Raw genomic sequence first — 17997 nt, 5'->3', positions numbered from 1 at the left:
TCTAGTCTTTCAACGCTCTCTGATTAGTGACTTACTTCTAGGGATTTCAGTCTTTCTTTGACCTTTGTTCTCTACATCCTGAGCAGGAGCTGGTCAGTCTGCCTCTGTTAATGCATGCATTCCTTCTATAGTTGGCAGCAGGCTTCCTTCTGCTCTGTTGGTCACACACTGCTCCAGCTGAGCGAGTGTCCTCTGGCCATTCTTCCCCTGATTGAAGCACATGTTTGTGGCTCCTCGCATGAGTTTGCACTAGTCCCAGTGCACTGCACACTGGGCTGTGCTCTCTGGACACATTAGTAGACGAAGCGCAGCTGCAGCACTTGACATTCCACGGTAGCTGAGTAGCAACTGAGCTCCAGGAAGTGAAAAGATCCGATGTCCTCGTTCTCCGAGGCACTGAGGCACAAGGCGCCTGTGGCTCTCTCAGCGTCGAGCAGCTCTGGGCTCTGATGATGTGAGTACGTTCACCCTCTGCTTCGGTTTCTAACTTGTGCTTAGTTTGCTTCTGTGATCCGCGCTGCCCCCTTGGTGATGTCTGATCTTGCTCGTGCTGTGTGTGTTTTACTTGTGTGTCTGGCTCGGGGGGGTCTGCATTCATCTCTGGCAGTGACTGCCCGTGTGACTGGGCCACCCTGGCAATGCCCCTTGAGGTGAACCGACCCCCAGGCTTGCAGGCTCTGGTCCCGCTCTTTGCTCCTCGTGCATCTGCCCCAGCCCCTCCAGCGGAGGCCGTGCAGGCCCCCTGCATCCTTTGCATAACTGGCCCTTCTGCTCATTAACCGTTATCTTCGTGTGCATTGATTGGTTTCTCTGCTCCTCGTGGAGTGCATTGATAAGCAAAGCTGCAGCCGAACGCTCGCAACATGTGTCTGTGCTGCGGCTCAAAGGGCGGGTCGAACCATTCACTGTGAAATCTACAGAATCGATGAACTCCTCAGGACAGCATCCGTGGAAGCGCTAAGTAGACTCATCGGCCGTCACTTCAGGGCTATAGATGCCCATTTCCGTCACAGCTCCATCAAAGGGCGCAGCGTTTCTTTAGGACCAGGACGCACAATGTGTGTGTGTGTGTGTATATATATATATATATATATATATATATATATATATATACTGTTTCACAAGTTACCCACAGGCAGGGCGCACTCCCATGTCGGCGTGTCATCTGGATAAGGAAATGTCAGGCACATCCAGCGTCTGCAGTAACCTGACGCGTTTCGAGTAAGCACTCTTAATCATAGGTTTCCACTGCCACACAAAAACTGCCAACAAAATGGTTTCCAGCGTTCTCCCTTTAATTAAAGCCGTTAACCAAAGTCAGGTGAGTACAGCTTCAATTGCATGATGGGACTGGAAGTCCAAGTATAAATCCCAAGTGGGCTGTAGGCAGTTCTGCATGAATTAATTGTTCATCACGGGTGTGCCAGCACGAACATTCCCCAAATACACCATCCGCCTGTCTGATCCGCTCGGCTGAAAGCAAGTCCAGCAGTGGGTAACTTGTGAAACAGTATGTTTTTTCGGCCGACCCGGCCGAGGGGTGCACCGCCGCGCAGCAGGCGGCTCTGCTGCTGGACTTGGTTTCAGCCGAGCGGATCAGACAGGCGGATGGTGTATTTGGGGAATGTTCGTGCTGGCACACCCGTGATGAACAATTAATTCATGCAGAACTGCCTACAGCCCACTTGGGATTTATACTTGGACTTCCAGTCCCATCATGCAATTGAAGCTGTACTCACCTGACTTTGGTTAACGGCTATTATTAAAGGGAGAACGCTGGAAACCATTTTGTTGGCAGTTTTTGTGTGGCAGTGGAAACCTATGATTAAGAGTGCTTACTCGAAACGCGTCAGGTTACTGCAGATGCTGGATGTGCCTGACATTTCCTTATCTAGATGACACGCCGACATGGGAGTGCGCCCTGCCTGTGGGTAACTTGTGAAACAGTAATATATATATATATATATATATATATATATATATATATATATATATATATATATATATATATATTACATTACTGTGGTAATCCTGCATTGAGAGCGTGAAGTGAGCACAGCACTTGACACGTGGATGTTTTATGTCCAAAACAATGAGTAACAACCTGTTGCCATAACACAAATTGAAAGACCAGTCACTTTTATAAGTGAAAACATAGTAATCATGGAACTGCCAGGCTTTGTTTTAAAAAATAAACAAAAAAAAACAAAAACTATTTCAAGTTTGAACTCCTACCATAACTGTTAATCCATGCCATATATATATATATATATATATATATATATATATATATATATATATATATATATATATATATATATATATACAGATCTTGTAGACACAGGCACCACCCTTTTCACATATGTTACTCGTGTCTCCAGGATCTACGTATGATTTGACAGGCAGAAGGGTGGCTCGGTTTCTGATTATCCAAAGAGTTCCCGTGTATACCGCACTTTTTGAGCCAGAGTTGCCATCCATCTCTCATCCCATCTCCAGCTTCCCTCTTTCTTGGAAGGATGGACTGCTGTCATGGTTCAGTTGCTTGTTGGATCAGCCTGCAAGCGCCGCTCTCGCTTTCATGCAGGTGGCATAGACTGGATAGGTCTCGCAGTAGGAAAGTTGGAGCTATTACAATTGCAAATAACAATGCCTTTTATTTTTGTTTTCATTTAAAAAACATAAAGGGCTTTGTCATTTACAAAACCAATAGCTCCAACTTTCCAACTTTCCTACTGCGAGACCTATTGGCAACGCCAGTGCTTGTTTTATAAGCAACATAGAACAAGCATTGGCATAGGGACCTTCTAAGTATTTAGTTGTGTAGAACAATATCCTTGTTGCAACCACATCAACTGTTGCGTGGCTAAACACTTAAAAGGTCCCAAAGACGAGATCTATTGGCTATGCCAGTGCTTGGTGTGGTTGTGTGTGTGTGTGGTTGTGTGTGTGTGTGTGTGGCTGTATGTGTGGACATAGGTGCAACTAAGTAATCATGCTATATAGCATTTCGAGGGTTTACATATCCTGAAATCACAAGTTTGTTGACCGTAGTTTTTATGTTCATCTGGGCTTCAGAGCCTCCGGAATATACTCGGAACATATGTGTTAAAGCTACTTAGAGTATTTCATAGAAGGAATCGGGTGCAGTAAAAGGATGAGAGAAAGGTATTGCACTAGAGAGTGTGGTAAAGAAAGCAGGGAATTTTTAGGAATCCTTATGTATGCCTTCGATATTATTCAAGACAGTCACTCGTTCATATTGCTTAAGATAAATGAATAAATATGCTGCTGTTGCCGATTTCAGTTGTTTGTTGAGTAAGACTTGAAGTTGTGAGCAGTAGGATTCTGGACTCACTGCATTTAGACCCCGCCCTTATTTACACGGATCCCCCCACTTACAAAGCTCTCAACATGATGCCTCCAGGCCGCACCCCTATTAATGACTTCCCCACTTAAAGGCAGCCGTAGTGTGCAAAGGAAAGGGTGTGTGATTCCCATTCTGCTATCGCGACTTTTAGCTGGACTGGCACACTGTAGGGTTAGGTGTCTGAATAAACTTAAATGTAGAAGAAACTGAGGCTAGGTAAAACTGAGGGACAATTAAATAAGCAGGACTACTGCAGACCTATTAAATAAGAGCAGTAGCATGTCCATCCAGCGTGCCAAGCTTGTTAACAGTGTTGGGAACAGAAGGACTTCTACTCAATTGACCCGACGTTCATTTCAGTGTTCTTGGGAGGATGAATATCGGCATTATCCCTGCTGCGATGAAAGCCTTTGCCCATCGGCCTTTCATAGATCTTTGTATTGACCTTTACTGCCGTCTTTTCATGCGTGAGTTGTGATGTGCTGTGTGCACATGTTTTGCAATGACTTACTCATATGCATAGATCTGTTTCCAAAAATGAATACTGAATAGTGGAGAAAAAGATGCGAGATGCGAGTGGCTAATAGGAATGATTTCTGGTGGTGAAGCCAGAGCTTAGGGAACCAGTCACGTCAATTATTTATATGTACCAAACTTAAAACTGATTAACACCGTATCATGAGAGCCACATTCACTGATTCAGTACTTAATGATGCCGGTACTACCTTAATTTAGTTAGTCCTTGATGCCGGTCCTGCTAAGTCTAATAAGATCTGGGGGGGGGGGGGGGGGGGGTTTCACCTCTGAGTTCATTAAGAGGCTTCGAAGTCGGTACAGGGGATCCTTTTAGATTTTAAAAGAATACCTTTAACTGGAAGAGCATGTTTGACCTTGTAGAGCAAATACAAAATTCTTATATATATTGCAAGCTCAAGGGGCCTAAACTAAATACATTCTTCCTTACTGTCTCAACAATTTTGGCTTTCCCCGCTCTGGGTATGTAAAACGGAACAAATGTACACAGAAACGGGAAAGCTTGCTAAAGCATAAGACATATTTTCCAGGCACAGTAATAGTGGCTATTTGTGGAACAAACTTCGTCAGTTCGAAAATCTCTGCCATTGAGAAGATGTGGAAAACCATGCAGGAAACAGAATCTTTAATTTCCCCCAAAATAACCCAAGCATTGGCCGCGCGGCTCACTGAGAACATCAAAGTGGCCAAAAGTGGAGAAAGGAGGGGTGAGTGCACGCCGAGGTGACAAGAAGGACTGAGCGAGAAGGAAGGGGGGAATACCAGCAGCAGAGCAGCCTGATTAAAGATTATAGCTGACAAAAAGGGAGGGGGGAGTGTAAAAGCGAAATAGCAGCAGGGAAGGGGGCGGAGAGGAGGCTCTGAGGGAGAGCGACGTAAAGCCATATGGCTGCTTCGCGCGTTCACGCCTCGAGCACTGTAGCTCTATGCCATCTATGCCAGCGGTAGCACTCTGAAAGCCCCTTTACTAAATATCTCGCTAGCAGCGCATGCGCGCTGGCTCGGCGTGACCAAAAAAAGAAATTAAAATCAAATCTATACGGAGAAACACAAAAAGAAACCCCTTAATTGGATTTAATGCTTCCTATTGCGTTCCTAACAAAAAGAAAGGTGCTTGTGAAGGGGTACATTTGACATGGCAGTCTCCTGAGCTACTAGTCTAATTGTACAGTTTTTAAATCTGCTTTAAGTGCATTTTAACTCGCAGGCGAGACTAATGTTCTTTAAAACGGTTGGGACGTCCTCTATTTACAAAGAAAATTCTGTGCGCTGCTATATATTAATGGGTTGCATCCAGCCAACTTGATAGAAACACTTGATGTCTCTGTGGTCTTGAACCTCCCTGTTTCATATTATTTACCTTCAACGTGCTCACTAGTCTGTGCTGATCCATGAAGATCAATCTCTGTTTATACTTTGTGTCCAGTAACCAAACCTGAGAGTAGTGCTTGGACCAGTTGACTTACAGTTGCATGGCTGTGAAGTGGAGTTAAATATTCATTAATCCCATGCATGAAGTCGCGGGCAGAACTTTTACCAAATGTGGGACCTTAAAACCTAGCCATGGACACTTATGACATAACTAATTCGTTTTTGTAATGTTTTGTGATTTATAGGCATTTTTTACACTTGCAAGAGATATCAAAGCAAAAATGGACAAAAAGTTGGTGAGTACAAAGCATTTAATTAGAGAAAATAAAAATATTTCTTGTAAACAAATCTAGAATTTCCATGATATTGAGTGACGGTTGCTCCTGATCACTAGAAAATAGTCAATGTTCCAACGTTCCAAGTACGACTTCTTCCAGGCAAATAATTGTTGTGAATCATTTAACCTAATTTCTAATGCTTAAGAGCTGTGCAGAAATCCAACATCCATCACTTTTCAGACATTTAATTTGAGAATTCAGTGAGTTTATTTTTCTCGCACAAATTATTTTCCTGTAGTCAAGTGTATGAAAATTGTAAACTGACAGATTTTGGTATGGTGTTGTGAATTAGCTGTATGAAGACATTTTAACATCTCCCACATCTACCTTCAGCCAACTTTAGAAGATCTGTAAACCACTACAAGAGTAAGCAATACCTTTTTCTTAACATATCACACTGGGTCAAAACTGCTTAAGGACAAATTTTTTGTCCTGCTATTTTTTTTTATGGAGTTTTTTTTGTCTCTAAGAAATAAAGATTCTATTATTAAAACACTGAGTAGCAGAACCAAACAAGGCTGTAAAGATTGAATTGGTGAGTGACGTCCAAATTTGTAAACTCTTTTACGAACTAAGGCTCTCATTGGACGGATTTGAGGAAGCATTAGGTATTCGAATCGGGTAAGTACTTTTGAAGTTATGAATTTTTACAGTTTTAAAAAAATGGACACTGCATTTTCGGGATCGGCAACGTTATCCTACGAAGAAAAAACATGTATTGCATTTGGGCACTTGACAACGATTTAAAGAACGGTTCTTCTGGAGTTGAGATGAGTATGGGGCAAGGTCCAAGATCACACCAACAGGTCACCTCAGGAGGCACTGTGGCGTCCAATTGCAGAGGTGTCTCAGCGTTGGGTGTCCCATTTACTTTAATGGAAGAATGGTCCGTTAGTAATGAGGCTGCAAGCTTGGACTGGGGGACCTGTCCGGGGGAACCCACATGGGTGTCCCCATCCCCCCCCCCTTGAGATCCTCGGACACGCCGGGACACCTTTGGTCCCCTTCTCCTCTGGCTGTAGGGTTCGAGTACAGTGGTGTCTTTTGGGGTTGAATTCTGGTGCCGGAGTCTCTTGCTATTGGAGGGGGCCTGCAGAAAGAGGCGGCAGGCAGCGACTGGAAGTCCCTTCTGGGCAAACCCAAACGTGGGCTTAGCTTTTGTGGGTCTGGGGACCCCGTTGGCACCGTCAACTCCCTTGGACATGGCCTCAGGAGCGTGGGTGGAAAGGTGTTTTGAGACGTCGGGTGGTAGCAATCACAGACTCACTTCTTGGTCTTTGTTTTCTGCGGGAGGGACAAATAGGACAGCTGGTTCCCTCACGATGTGGGTCTCACGGTCTCTGAAGCGCCTCGAAGCCTTGGCTGCTGCAAGGGATCCGGTACCAGAGTATTGGTCCTGGTGTCCTCTTACTCTGGGCAAGACAGATCTGACCGTCAGCAGCTCAGGGTCCTCTTCCAAGGGAGTTGCTGCGTTGGAATGGCCGAGAAGTGGGAAGTCGGGGGACCGCACCTTGGCTGCAGGGGAGTAGCTCCTCTAAAGCAAGGTAATTTCTTTGTCGATTTACGAAGCACTGAGAGCCCTCCAGGTTTCTTGAGATCTGCACAGCGGCAGGATGCTTCATGTGTGTCAGGTGCGGCAGGCAGGCCGGCAAGTTGGGTGCCAAGTCAATCATGCTCCTCTTTTTGTATCCAACGAAAATCTGAAGTCCTGGTATCTGGCTTCCCTAAATACTCACTTGAGGGGTGTTAAGGGGAGTGACTGGTAGTAACGAACGGTCTACTTACACCTGGGATCACTACACCCCCTATATGACCACTTACTGTGGGAAGTGGGCCTAACCGTGTGCCAGAATTCCTAACTGGGCCAACACAATGATGGCCACTTCTGAAAAGTTGTACACCGTCCCCATCAGGTTAGACCACCTTGGGGGTGGGCACGCCTACCCGACTAGCTAATTTTCCCACCAGTCCAGGGATCAAGAGGGTTCTGGACAAAAGGGAGTTGGCTTCCTCTCCTGTGACGGGAGCCGGAGTTGCCTTTTAAAGGCAGTAGTGTCTTTGCAGCTCCCCTGCCTTGGAATGCTAATGAGCAGGTCATCCTATAGGAGGGGGTGTAATCACCCTTTTCCGAAAAGTCTTTGTTTCCGACCTACTGAGAGAAAAGGCTCTCATCCCTGGGGTCAGAAATTCATCTTTGGCAAAAGACTGGACTGAACCAGTCAGCTAGCACACTAGAGGCCTGGTGGTTTCAGGGGTACCTCAAAGGTACCTTCTGGATGTGTGAATCAATAAATCCATCATTGGAATTGTTTTGGGTTTATTAATAAGAGGTGAAGAGTGCTGGGTTTGAAGAAGCACAAACTCAGTATTCAGAATGTAACACTGTTGTTAGGGTTGGCATTGCTAGTAAAAATGTATTTATACCCAAACTCTTTTAAGCAACATTAGGATAATGAAAGACTAAGGAGAAAAACTTGACCATCTAACCTGTACCATGTCGTTTGCATGCAGCTCTTTGATGACGCTGTATAGCTCATTGTGCTAGATTATGATTGTAACTTATGAACTGCACCGTAACAAAAAGGTGTCTGTGGTAAAAGCAGTAACTCACTACGCAATGCACATGAAATACTGTTCTGTGATCTGTATGTTACACGTCCTTTGCAGCAGGCAAATTAACCCTCTGCTCTAACTTAGATAAGTCAAAACTGCCACTAGACAAACCTCCAATCTCTCTCCAGTAGGTAAATTAATAACCAGAGTTATCTTGACACTGTTATTGTTGCCCGAAAACTACTGACTATACAAGGAACTCTGCAGCAAGTGCTTGCAAAACTGCTGCACGGCTACAAAATGACACCCAGTAACAACACCCCCTCCCTCAATCCTTCCAGCCTCCAGGGCAAAGGTCTGGTACTGCCAGTCCGGCCTTGGTATTCACCCTACATAAAGAGTAAGATTGATCAGAACACCACATATTTGGTGACGACTTTGAGTACTCTTCATCTCCCATTTTAATTGGTGCTCCCAGTTTTCAAACATTAATGGTACCCAGGTAACTGACCCAGGTTAAGGAGAAATCTGCACCAATTGATTAAAATAACTGACCTACAAATTATGAAAAAACCTAAGTTTGAAAAGAGAAAGGACAGAGACCATCACTTAGCTGAGTAAGAGGTATAATAAAGTATGGAACGGTGAATCAAGTGGCAAAAAAGTGACATTCTATACATCCATTCTGGCTATTGATTTTGTATAATTGACTTAAAAAACACATAGTCCTTGGGTATTTAATCGGTGATATCCCAGAAAAGGCTATATTAGGAAATTTAGATTCATGGCATCCTTACTTCTATTTAGGTAGATGTAGAAGGATAGTAATCACATTTTTATCAGATGATAGAACCAGCTGAGTATTACTTTTATCAACAAAGCTAAACCTGCTGATCTCCCATTTAGGGAGTAACCGCTAAGAAAATGTATAATGTGAAAGAAGACTGGATATCGAAGGTAGATCCATTTCATTAGGTTTCACATTAGGATATGATCTGGAGATTAAGAAAGGGGTCAAATGGACATTTAATAGATTCTTGTGTTTTATTTTATCGAGATAAGATTTACAAACGTTTCGAAATAGTAGTGAATTGTATCCACATTGTTAGTAAGTTACAAAAAACCTAGTGTCTCTATTGTGGAGATGCTTTAAAAATTGAAATGGTTTGAGGGTATTGGGACGATATACAATTCTGACAGTTAACATTACAATTTGTATTGAATTACATTGTGTCATGGTCTGATAAAAAGAAAATTTAACGGTTATAAAAAGGTTCTGTTTGTCAAATCGTATTTTGTCAAATTAAATAAATGCCGAATGCCACCTACAACATTCTGCCTGCATTTTGTGCCTTAAAATGGTCTCGGTGGCTGGTGCTGATTATTGTGGGGATGCAGCTATATAAAAATAGCTGTCAATGCTAAATGTGCGTTGTTTAGGAGCTATTACATATAGAGCCGATTATATGTGTCAGGATTTATGTGTACTCGCTAGGCTGATTAGTTTTTCCTGTTTGGGGTGTCTGTATTGTGCAATTAGTGGTAATGAAGGGTTACTCAAGGGTTAGAATGGTGAGTGGGTGAATCATGAGGTTAAGAATGGAGAGTGTATTCATCATTAGTCAGACTTAATTTACATGAGGAGGTTATTAGTATTGTATAATGTTGAACAGTATGATATCATTTTGTCTGCCGGAAAGAGTTTGTGAATTTAAGTTTTACCTTCAAAGAATTAGGGAGTACATCATTTAAAATAAAGAATGGCTAGAGTTATGAACTTTCTAGTTTCTCTTACTTGCGGCATTTTAAATTTTGTACTGTACTCTAAATATTTGCATAATAATTGATCTTTGGCATAACATACACAAATTTATTTCCCAAGAAGTCTGAAGATATTTTTATGGATATTTTTATTTTCAAACAAAAATCTGTAAAAATGTGGTGGGAAATTAGGAATTACTAGAGGAATTGGACCCAGAATTACATTTTTTTCTACAAGTAACTTAATTTCTGTAGATCCAATTTATAAAGGTCTGGACTTTCCTCCTCCTCAAGGTGCCTCTGGTATTGGTAATCCCTAGGGTGGGGAGAGTCCGGAGCATTTTCTGAGCCGCTTGTAATGAAAACCCGGATGCTTGCAGTGTAAAGGATGCAAGTACAGCTACTCTTCCTTCTGCTTGGATACAAACATGTTATCTAGAACACTGTATATTTTAGTAACACGAAGTAGGTCTTTAAATTTGTTTACATACAACACACATGAGTTTAAGTCTTTCTGTCTAGTATTTAAAATTGCATCGTAATACATTTTTTATTTTTTATTTTATGTCTTTAGGAGGGGAACAGCCCACAAGGCAGCAACCAGGGAGTCCGAATCACACAAGACCAACAAAAGAAAAGCAGCTTTTTTCGATGCGTTCTACTGTGATGGAGTTTGCCTTCGTACGAGTGTCTTACTCATTTGAACTGGACTGTGCCTGTTGCGAATTTTACGTTCCACTGTGAACTTAAAAACTTTCAATCTAGCCCTTCCGAGCTGTGGCTGTCCAGATGAGATTAAACCATTGTGTTTATTTAAGATAGTGGTCTCCCTTTTCAAAATCGAGAATGGAGCCAAGTTAAACAAAAAAGTGTATTCCGCTAATATTTTTGTCTTCAGTCTCATGTCTGATCTAAATAACAATTGAAACAGCTGAGCTCACCAAAGTAGAGTGGTATCCACGTGTGGTATCTCCTTCCAGCCCACCTTGTTTTGAAAAATTACAGATTTGTTTAAAAAAGAAAAGCACCTTCTGTTACACAGAAACCCATGGATTTGCAGTACAGGTCTTTGCAACACGGAATGATGCAAGTCTTCGCTGCTTATCTTCTCTAACGTGGATACCACGAAAAATTATTTTCATCCTGTTCATAATATATTTACTTAAACTGACCAATATTTTTGTAAATGTGTTATAAATATAGAAAATTATTTTTGTATTACTTTGGTGCGCTTCGATGTTTTAATTTATTTTGCTGCAGCGGATAATCTTTCTGGAGATTAAGCACCCTTTGCTAATATCAAAAGTGTACAGATATTTTTCTTATGTTCGGAGGAGACAGTGCAGTGCTGCCTTGCTGCTTCCCTGACCACCAACTGCACTGTTTTTGTATATTAGTAGCGTGCCTACGAGAACAAAAAAATGCAATAGTCTCTTATCCGATTTCTTGAAACTTCTATTTTACGCTGACCTGCCAACGTGCTAATTTACAGGTGTTTATAAACATGTATATTAATATGTACATAGATATACGTATGTTTATGCCACATTTAGTTAACCTCTTTACTTTAATTTTAAAGTAAGGTACATGTAAGCGTAAGAAGTATGCTCGAAGTATTTTGTAGCATATGTCCAGCTCTAAAACATCCTTCTGGTCGTATACTTCTCATTGTGTATGTGTCTCATTTGCAATGTTTTCTTTATTAATCCTGCCGAAAGATAATTCATTGTAATTGGGAATGGATTGCTTCCTTCTTGAGAAAATATATACAACTTGAATAACTTTTTGCATATATGTACAAAAAATGTGGCACAAATATACCCTGCTGTAGAATAGGGGCATTAAAAGCATCTTCTTTCTTGTGCAATGCTATGTAAATGAACTTGTGCTTTCCTTTGCTATTTCATATATCTGCATTTATTCTTAAATTGAGTGATTTATCTCACTCCTACGCCTGCAAACATTCCTTTTATGCAGTTTGTGTGTACACAGTAGTATGTGTGCAAACGATTGTGTGCTCACTTTAACGCATACAGTACTGTATTAAAAATACAATTTGTACAGTGATGCACAACTGCAAGACCATTCCATTCTATAAGAATCCAAACGGTGGACATTCCCAAACCCATAAATGAGTTTTCCAAAAGAGAGTTCATGTGCATAAGACAATACTTACCGCAGCCACCACATGTAGGACCTTGGGTTTTCAAGCAACTGCTGGTGAGCTGTTATAACAGTAGTGCCTGGTATTGAACATTTATAATTCGCCATATTGTGAACACTGGTATAATAATGACTTTATGACAAGAGTTGTTGAACTATGTGTTGAACCAGAAAGTTGAGAACTAGGAAATCGTACCAACACGTCAGGCTTTTCAGAAGCTGAGGTAAAGTTATTAATTGGTATGATCGACTTTAGTATAATTTAAAGTAAAAGGAACATATCAATGGCCTGCTGTTCACTGGAATATTTTTAACCTGCTTTGTTTACATCTAAGACTGCACTTCAGGAAAACAAAAACATTAAAGCTCATTTTAAGGTTATTGATTTACCAAACCTGCAGTTTTTATTTAATTTGTGTGTTCTGCATGGTAAAATGTAAATTGATGTCAGTTGTACAGTTCTACCTGGTGTGTGTGAATGCAATGGACTTTAACACATAGAGGCATGTTAGTGATTGGTGTGGATTCATGGTGTTTGTGAACTTTGTGACAAGGTTTTAACATTGGTACCTTAGGATGATGCTAAAGTCAACATTGTGTCAATAGTCAAGACTTTTTTGTTGTAGGAGCTATCGCGGAGAAGACTCTGTCCATTACAGGGCCTTTAGGAGGAAAGCTAACAGAAAATACTGGCACTTGCAGCATGCAATTACTTAATGCCTCCAGCAAGCCATTAAACCTTAATTTTTAAGCAGGGTATATCCATCACATCAGTGAGGGCTATATGTGATCCTGTTAGGTCATTGCACTTCCCCTCCAACCCGCTACCATACTCCACATGAACCTCCACACTACATGCAGTCTCTGTTGCAAAGGTTACAAATGTTGTATGAATTTATGTGCTATTTATTAGCACCAACCTGCCTGAAAAACATTCGAGGGAAGTACAGGGTCCAAGGCAAAGACACGGTCAACATATGCTTAGAGGAGTAACCGTTTATGGACTGTTGCCGTATGACGTTTTGTTGTTATTCTGGAGGGAGGCTTCCTCACTTTCTTAAATTGGAGCAGGATTTGGACAGTCTTGATGGATACCGGGATATCTTGCCACTGCCTAGGTGTATAGCTAGCGAAGGCTTTTCTTTTTTTTTTTTTTTTTCTTTTTTGGCACCATTTTTTGTTTAAACCGTTGGACTAACCCTGGTGTGGGTTTACCAAAAGCCTCTGAAGATGTTGACCTTGTCAGCCAGGTAGGCATTTCTGCAAATTGTGACAATCCAGCTGTTTCTGAAGATAGTGCGGGCTGTGAAGGGTAGACGCTGGAGTTCCATCTGGGTTGGTGGGGTCTGGTGATATTTCTTCAGTTTCCTAATGAGCTGAGCTGTAGCATGTGGGATACCCTTAAGGCTTCCCAGTGTGGAGTCTGAGGGGTTGTGGAGGAGGAGGAGGAGGGTTGTTCTACCATCCAGATGTGAGAGTGCAAGTACTTGAACAGCGGTTCTGAAGTAGCTTTCTCAAAGGAATGATTTTTGCTTCTTATGTACTTGAGTTTGTTGATGTGCTCCTTGAGGGGGAGCTCGGTGTCATATTTGAATCGGAGAGACTTTTCATTAGGTGAAAATAGGGCTTTGAATCCGTCCAGATTAATGAAATTGAAACAGGTTTGGACTAATTGTTGCTTATTGTTCTTGAGGAATAGTCAGAGTCCTGTTTTGGTGAGGTAAGGGTTCAGGTAGGTACTGGACATGCTTAGACTGTGTTGGATGTCAGAACAGACGAGACTTCCAAATATGGTTGTCTGTCATCAGTGTATTGTTGAATTTTAATGTTCTCTCTCTGAGCCACAAGAGGCCTCATACTAAGGTTGAAGATGTTGGGACAAAAGATCGAACCCTAGGGTACTCGGAAGATGATTCTGATCTTCTGCGACAGGATGTGACCAAATGAAGAGGCGTCAGTTGGATAAGTGGGAGGAGAACTAGTGAAAGACGTTTCCAGTGAACCCCATTCACGACTTCACAGTGTGGTGATATACAGAGTTGAAATAAGTTGAGAGGTCCTACTATATACGGAGGCAGGGTTAATCTTTATCTGTGGTCCAGAGGGTGGTTTCTAGGATTTGTAAGGTAGTGGTCTCTGTGCTGCGCGTGATCTGATGCAGGAGATCGTTTTTGAGTTCTCAAAGTTGTGCACAGATTTGTTTTCAGTGATCTTACTCATGAAGAAAAGGTCAGTGGTGGGACAGTACTTGGCAAGATCATTTGGGTCTAGTTTGAGTTTCTTCTGGCCTGGCATTGATAATGGTATAATGGTGAATAAGGTTCAAGAGCTTTTCCAAAAAGGGTTTTGATGAAGGGCGAGGAAAAGACTATCGGGGCACGGCTTGAAAGGAGTGCAGTCATGGAGAAACTGGTTTGAAGGATGACCATTGAGGTATGCAGCAGTGGTGATCAGAGGTGCATCAAGGTCGATGTTGTCCATTTGCTGTGGTACCTTCTGGTTTTTTGTTTAGTTTTTTTTTAAATTAAAAATGTAGTTGCTTGCATTGCACTTTTACATGGAATGTGGATAGGGATGTCAAGCTTTGGGTTTATGCACTTCTTGATCTTTTTAAGAGTGTTCTCCTTCTATTTTTAGATTTGGGTAGTTCTTGGCTTTGACTGATGTGAGGAGTTGTCTTTGTATTGCACAGGGGGATTGCGAGTTGTGAGAACAGGGTTGTGTTTTTCTTTTCTTTCCTGTCTGGGTGGAGTCTGTTGTCTTTGGAATACCAGGATGCAGTAGTGTTCGGCTTGTTCTTTCTTGTTTTAGTTGGAGCTTGGGTGTTCACGTGGCTTTGCTATGTCTTTGTGTGGTCTAATTCTGGGTTTTATTGCAGGGATGGGCAGTGGGGGATGCTGTATGTAGCACATGAGTATGTCCATCTTAGTAAGTTGCAGGGGCGCAGGAGTTCTGGCGGAAGGCCTTTCCTGGCCCTAACCTGTCCACTCTTAACTGAGACCGTTTTATTGAAATAAGGAGTAGGCAGAAAGTGACGCTTTTTTTCAATGGAGTTGAATGCTCACAACTGTAGTGTTGTTAAATCTTTGAAGATGGATGGTGGGGAAGGAAATCTGCTTGTATTTTAAAGATGGTTTTGGTGTGAAACCAGTTAATGCAATGTAATATTGGGAGTTCAGCTAAGCTTTCCATGCTGCACCATTTTCAGCCTGGACACCTCCCAAGTGCTGAACACTTCTCCACCTGGCACAACCCCTCCATGCTGATTCTTGCTCAGCCTAGAGATCGCCACAATGCTGATACCTCCTGTTGCATAGCTTTCTTCCTTTCACTTCCTCCGTGGGCCTCTCAGTCACAGGGTAACTTTAAATCTCCTTGCCAGTGTTACAATTGAAGACCTGTGGATGCAGGCACAGAACATTGCATGCAGCCCAGTACATTGTAATTGTAGTTAAACTTGTAAGGCGCTCAGCTACCCACATGGGGTCTCCCGGCGCCGCTTGAGGTGGCACTAAAAGTCCCGATTATCACTGAGGGAAGAGCCAGGTCTTGAGATCGCTACAAAATTTCATCCAAGAAGGTTCGAATTTCAGCGCAACAGGGAGGAATTCCACAGCTTCGGAGCCAGGCAGGAAAAGGAGCGTCCGCCCATTCTCGTCAGCTTAAAACGTGGAATCAAAAAGTTCCGCAAAGATGAAGATCTGAGAAGACGAGGTGGAGAGTATTGTTGGACCAGGGACTGGAGGTATGCCGGAGCAGACCCCTGCTTGATCTTAAACATAAAGCAAAGGGCCTTAAATTTGACTCGGCTTTCAATACGGAACCAGTGTAGGTCTTTTAGATAGGGGGAAATGGTGGATCTCCAGGGAACATTGCACAGGAGACGAGCTGCTGAATTTTGGACAAGCTGGAGTTTCCTCTGGATTTCCACGGTGGCTCCAAGGTAGAGCACATTGCCGTAGCCCAGGCAAGAGGTGACCAAGGCCTGGACTACAGTGCGTCTTGTCGAGTCCGGGAGCATCCAGAGGATTTTCCGGAGCCACCCTAAGATGGAAAAACAGGTGGCTGCCACTCTGACCGCTTGTCGCCGCATGGAGAGCGAGTCGTCCAGAACAAAACCAAGGTTTCATACCTGCGCGACAGGCATTGGTAGCGGGCCCATTTCCGGTAGCCAATGTTGGGGAACAGATGTTTATGCTTGCCCAAGATGACCACCTCCGGCTTGTCGCCATTCAGTTTCAGGAGGTTCAACTGCATCCACTCTGCCACTCGGCTGAGTCCCTGTTTGAGAGCAGATGGAGCACTTGACTCAGCCGAGGAAAGGGAAAAGATGATTTGGGTGTCGTCTGCGTAGGAGTAAAGGGAAAGACCAGCGTCTTCCACGATAGTTGCCAGGGGCCTCACATAGATGTTAAAGAGCATAGGGCTCAGTGAGGACCCCTGGGGCACCCAGTGCGCAGACGAATGGGCAGAGGAAGAGGAGTTAAGGAAACAACCTGAAATGATCAGCCACTCAAGAAGGAGGACAGCCAGGCCAGTGCAGAACCGGTCACCTCAGCCACCTTCAGAGCGTTCAAGAGGACAGGGTGCGAGACCGTGTCAAATGCGGCGCTTAAATCTAAAAGTATAAGCGCCAAGGTTTCGCCCTGATCGAGGCGAGAGCGTAGGCTCTCGCTGACCCCCAGGAGAGTGGTCTCCGTGGAGAAATGGGAGCGAAACCCAGATTGGGACGGATGCAAAAATCCAGTGGTCTCCACGTGGGAGGTTAGATGTGTGTTAATGTGCCTCTCCAGGATCTTTGAGAACATTGGCAGCAGAGAGATGGGGCGGAAGTTAGAAAGCGTCTTAGGATCAGCGCCAGGTTTTTTTTTAGAAGTGGGACCACCATGGCTCTTTTCCATTCGTCCGGGACGATGGATTCCCGTAATGAGGAATTAAGGAGCTCTTGAATGACCAGGAGTAGGTCCGGAGATAGCTGTCGAAGAGTATCAGTAGGGATTGGATCCAAGGGAGAGCCTGAATTTACCCTGGCCATACAATCCCGAAGCAAGCTTTGATCTAACTGGTGCCACTCCGTAACCCGTGCCGTAGAACATGGAAATCCATGTATTCCTAAAGTGGGAGAGTCATGAAGTACCCCAGTGGGAGCAGTAGAGAGAGAGTGTTAGATTGTGTCGACTTTAGATATAAAAAAGTCGGCGATTTTGTTGCATTGAGTTTCCCCCAAAGCCGGTCGAGTAGGAGAGGTTTTTGAGCCAGCTAGCTTCTTCACCATAGAAAAAAGGGCTTTCGGCCGACTAGTGGTACTATTAATGGACACTGAAACATATAGGGCTTTCGCCTTTCTACAGGCTCGATGGTACTGCCTGAGAACTGAGCGATATATCAGTTTATCACTTGGAGTGTATGTTTTCCTCCAGCATCTCTCTTGATGTTTGCATTTGGACTTCAATTTTTTCAGGTTGTCTGTGAACCACGGGGCCGGGGGGAGGTGTGTGATGAATCGTCTAGAACATAATGGCAGATGGCAGTTAATGTTAGAGGTCAACCAGTGGGAGACTTTCTGATTCAGAGAGGTACACTTTAACTTAATGTCTGGGCGTCTAGCCTATAGTGAGGCGTTAAACGCAGGGATGTTCAGCTTGGTCCAAGCCCTATAATTACCCCTAGCACCAGAAAAGGTCGCTTTTTTAGCACTCTCTGCGACCAGGCTGAAATGAATGGCGAAGTGGTCAGACCAGTCATGGGGAAGAGCGGGAACGTATGTGTTGATATATTTATTCCCATGTAGATCCGGAAGGCAATAGAGCAATCAGTTGTAAGAGTTCCTGCCCCACCAGGAGCAGGATTTAATCCCCTCTGTCACTCAGTCGCTTCTCCTGGTTTCAAAAGACAAACCCCCCATAT

General features: G+C 43.3%; 1 protein-coding gene across 1 annotated transcript in view; it reads left to right on the top strand.

Annotated features, from left to right (window-relative positions):
• The window catches only part of RAB8A (RAB8A, member RAS oncogene family), a 53991-nt gene extending 41520 nt beyond the window's left edge, over positions 1-12471 (top strand). The window contains exons 7-8 of the mRNA XM_086947041.1: positions 5521-5571; positions 10502-12471. Of these exons, the coding sequence (XP_086803167.1) occupies positions 5521-5571; positions 10502-10594 (144 nt within the window). The 3' untranslated portion in view covers positions 10595-12471. The remainder of the gene's footprint in view (positions 1-5520; positions 5572-10501) is intronic.
• The last annotated feature ends 5526 nt before the right edge of the window (positions 12472-17997 follow it).

This window comes from Lissotriton vulgaris, chromosome 12 (assembly GCF_964263255.1).
Source record: "Lissotriton vulgaris chromosome 12, aLisVul1.2, whole genome shotgun sequence".
Taxonomy (NCBI): domain Eukaryota; kingdom Metazoa; phylum Chordata; class Amphibia; order Caudata; family Salamandridae; genus Lissotriton; species Lissotriton vulgaris.
The sequence above is the reverse complement of the archived record's forward strand: the minus strand, read 5'-3'. Positions and strand labels throughout refer to the sequence as shown.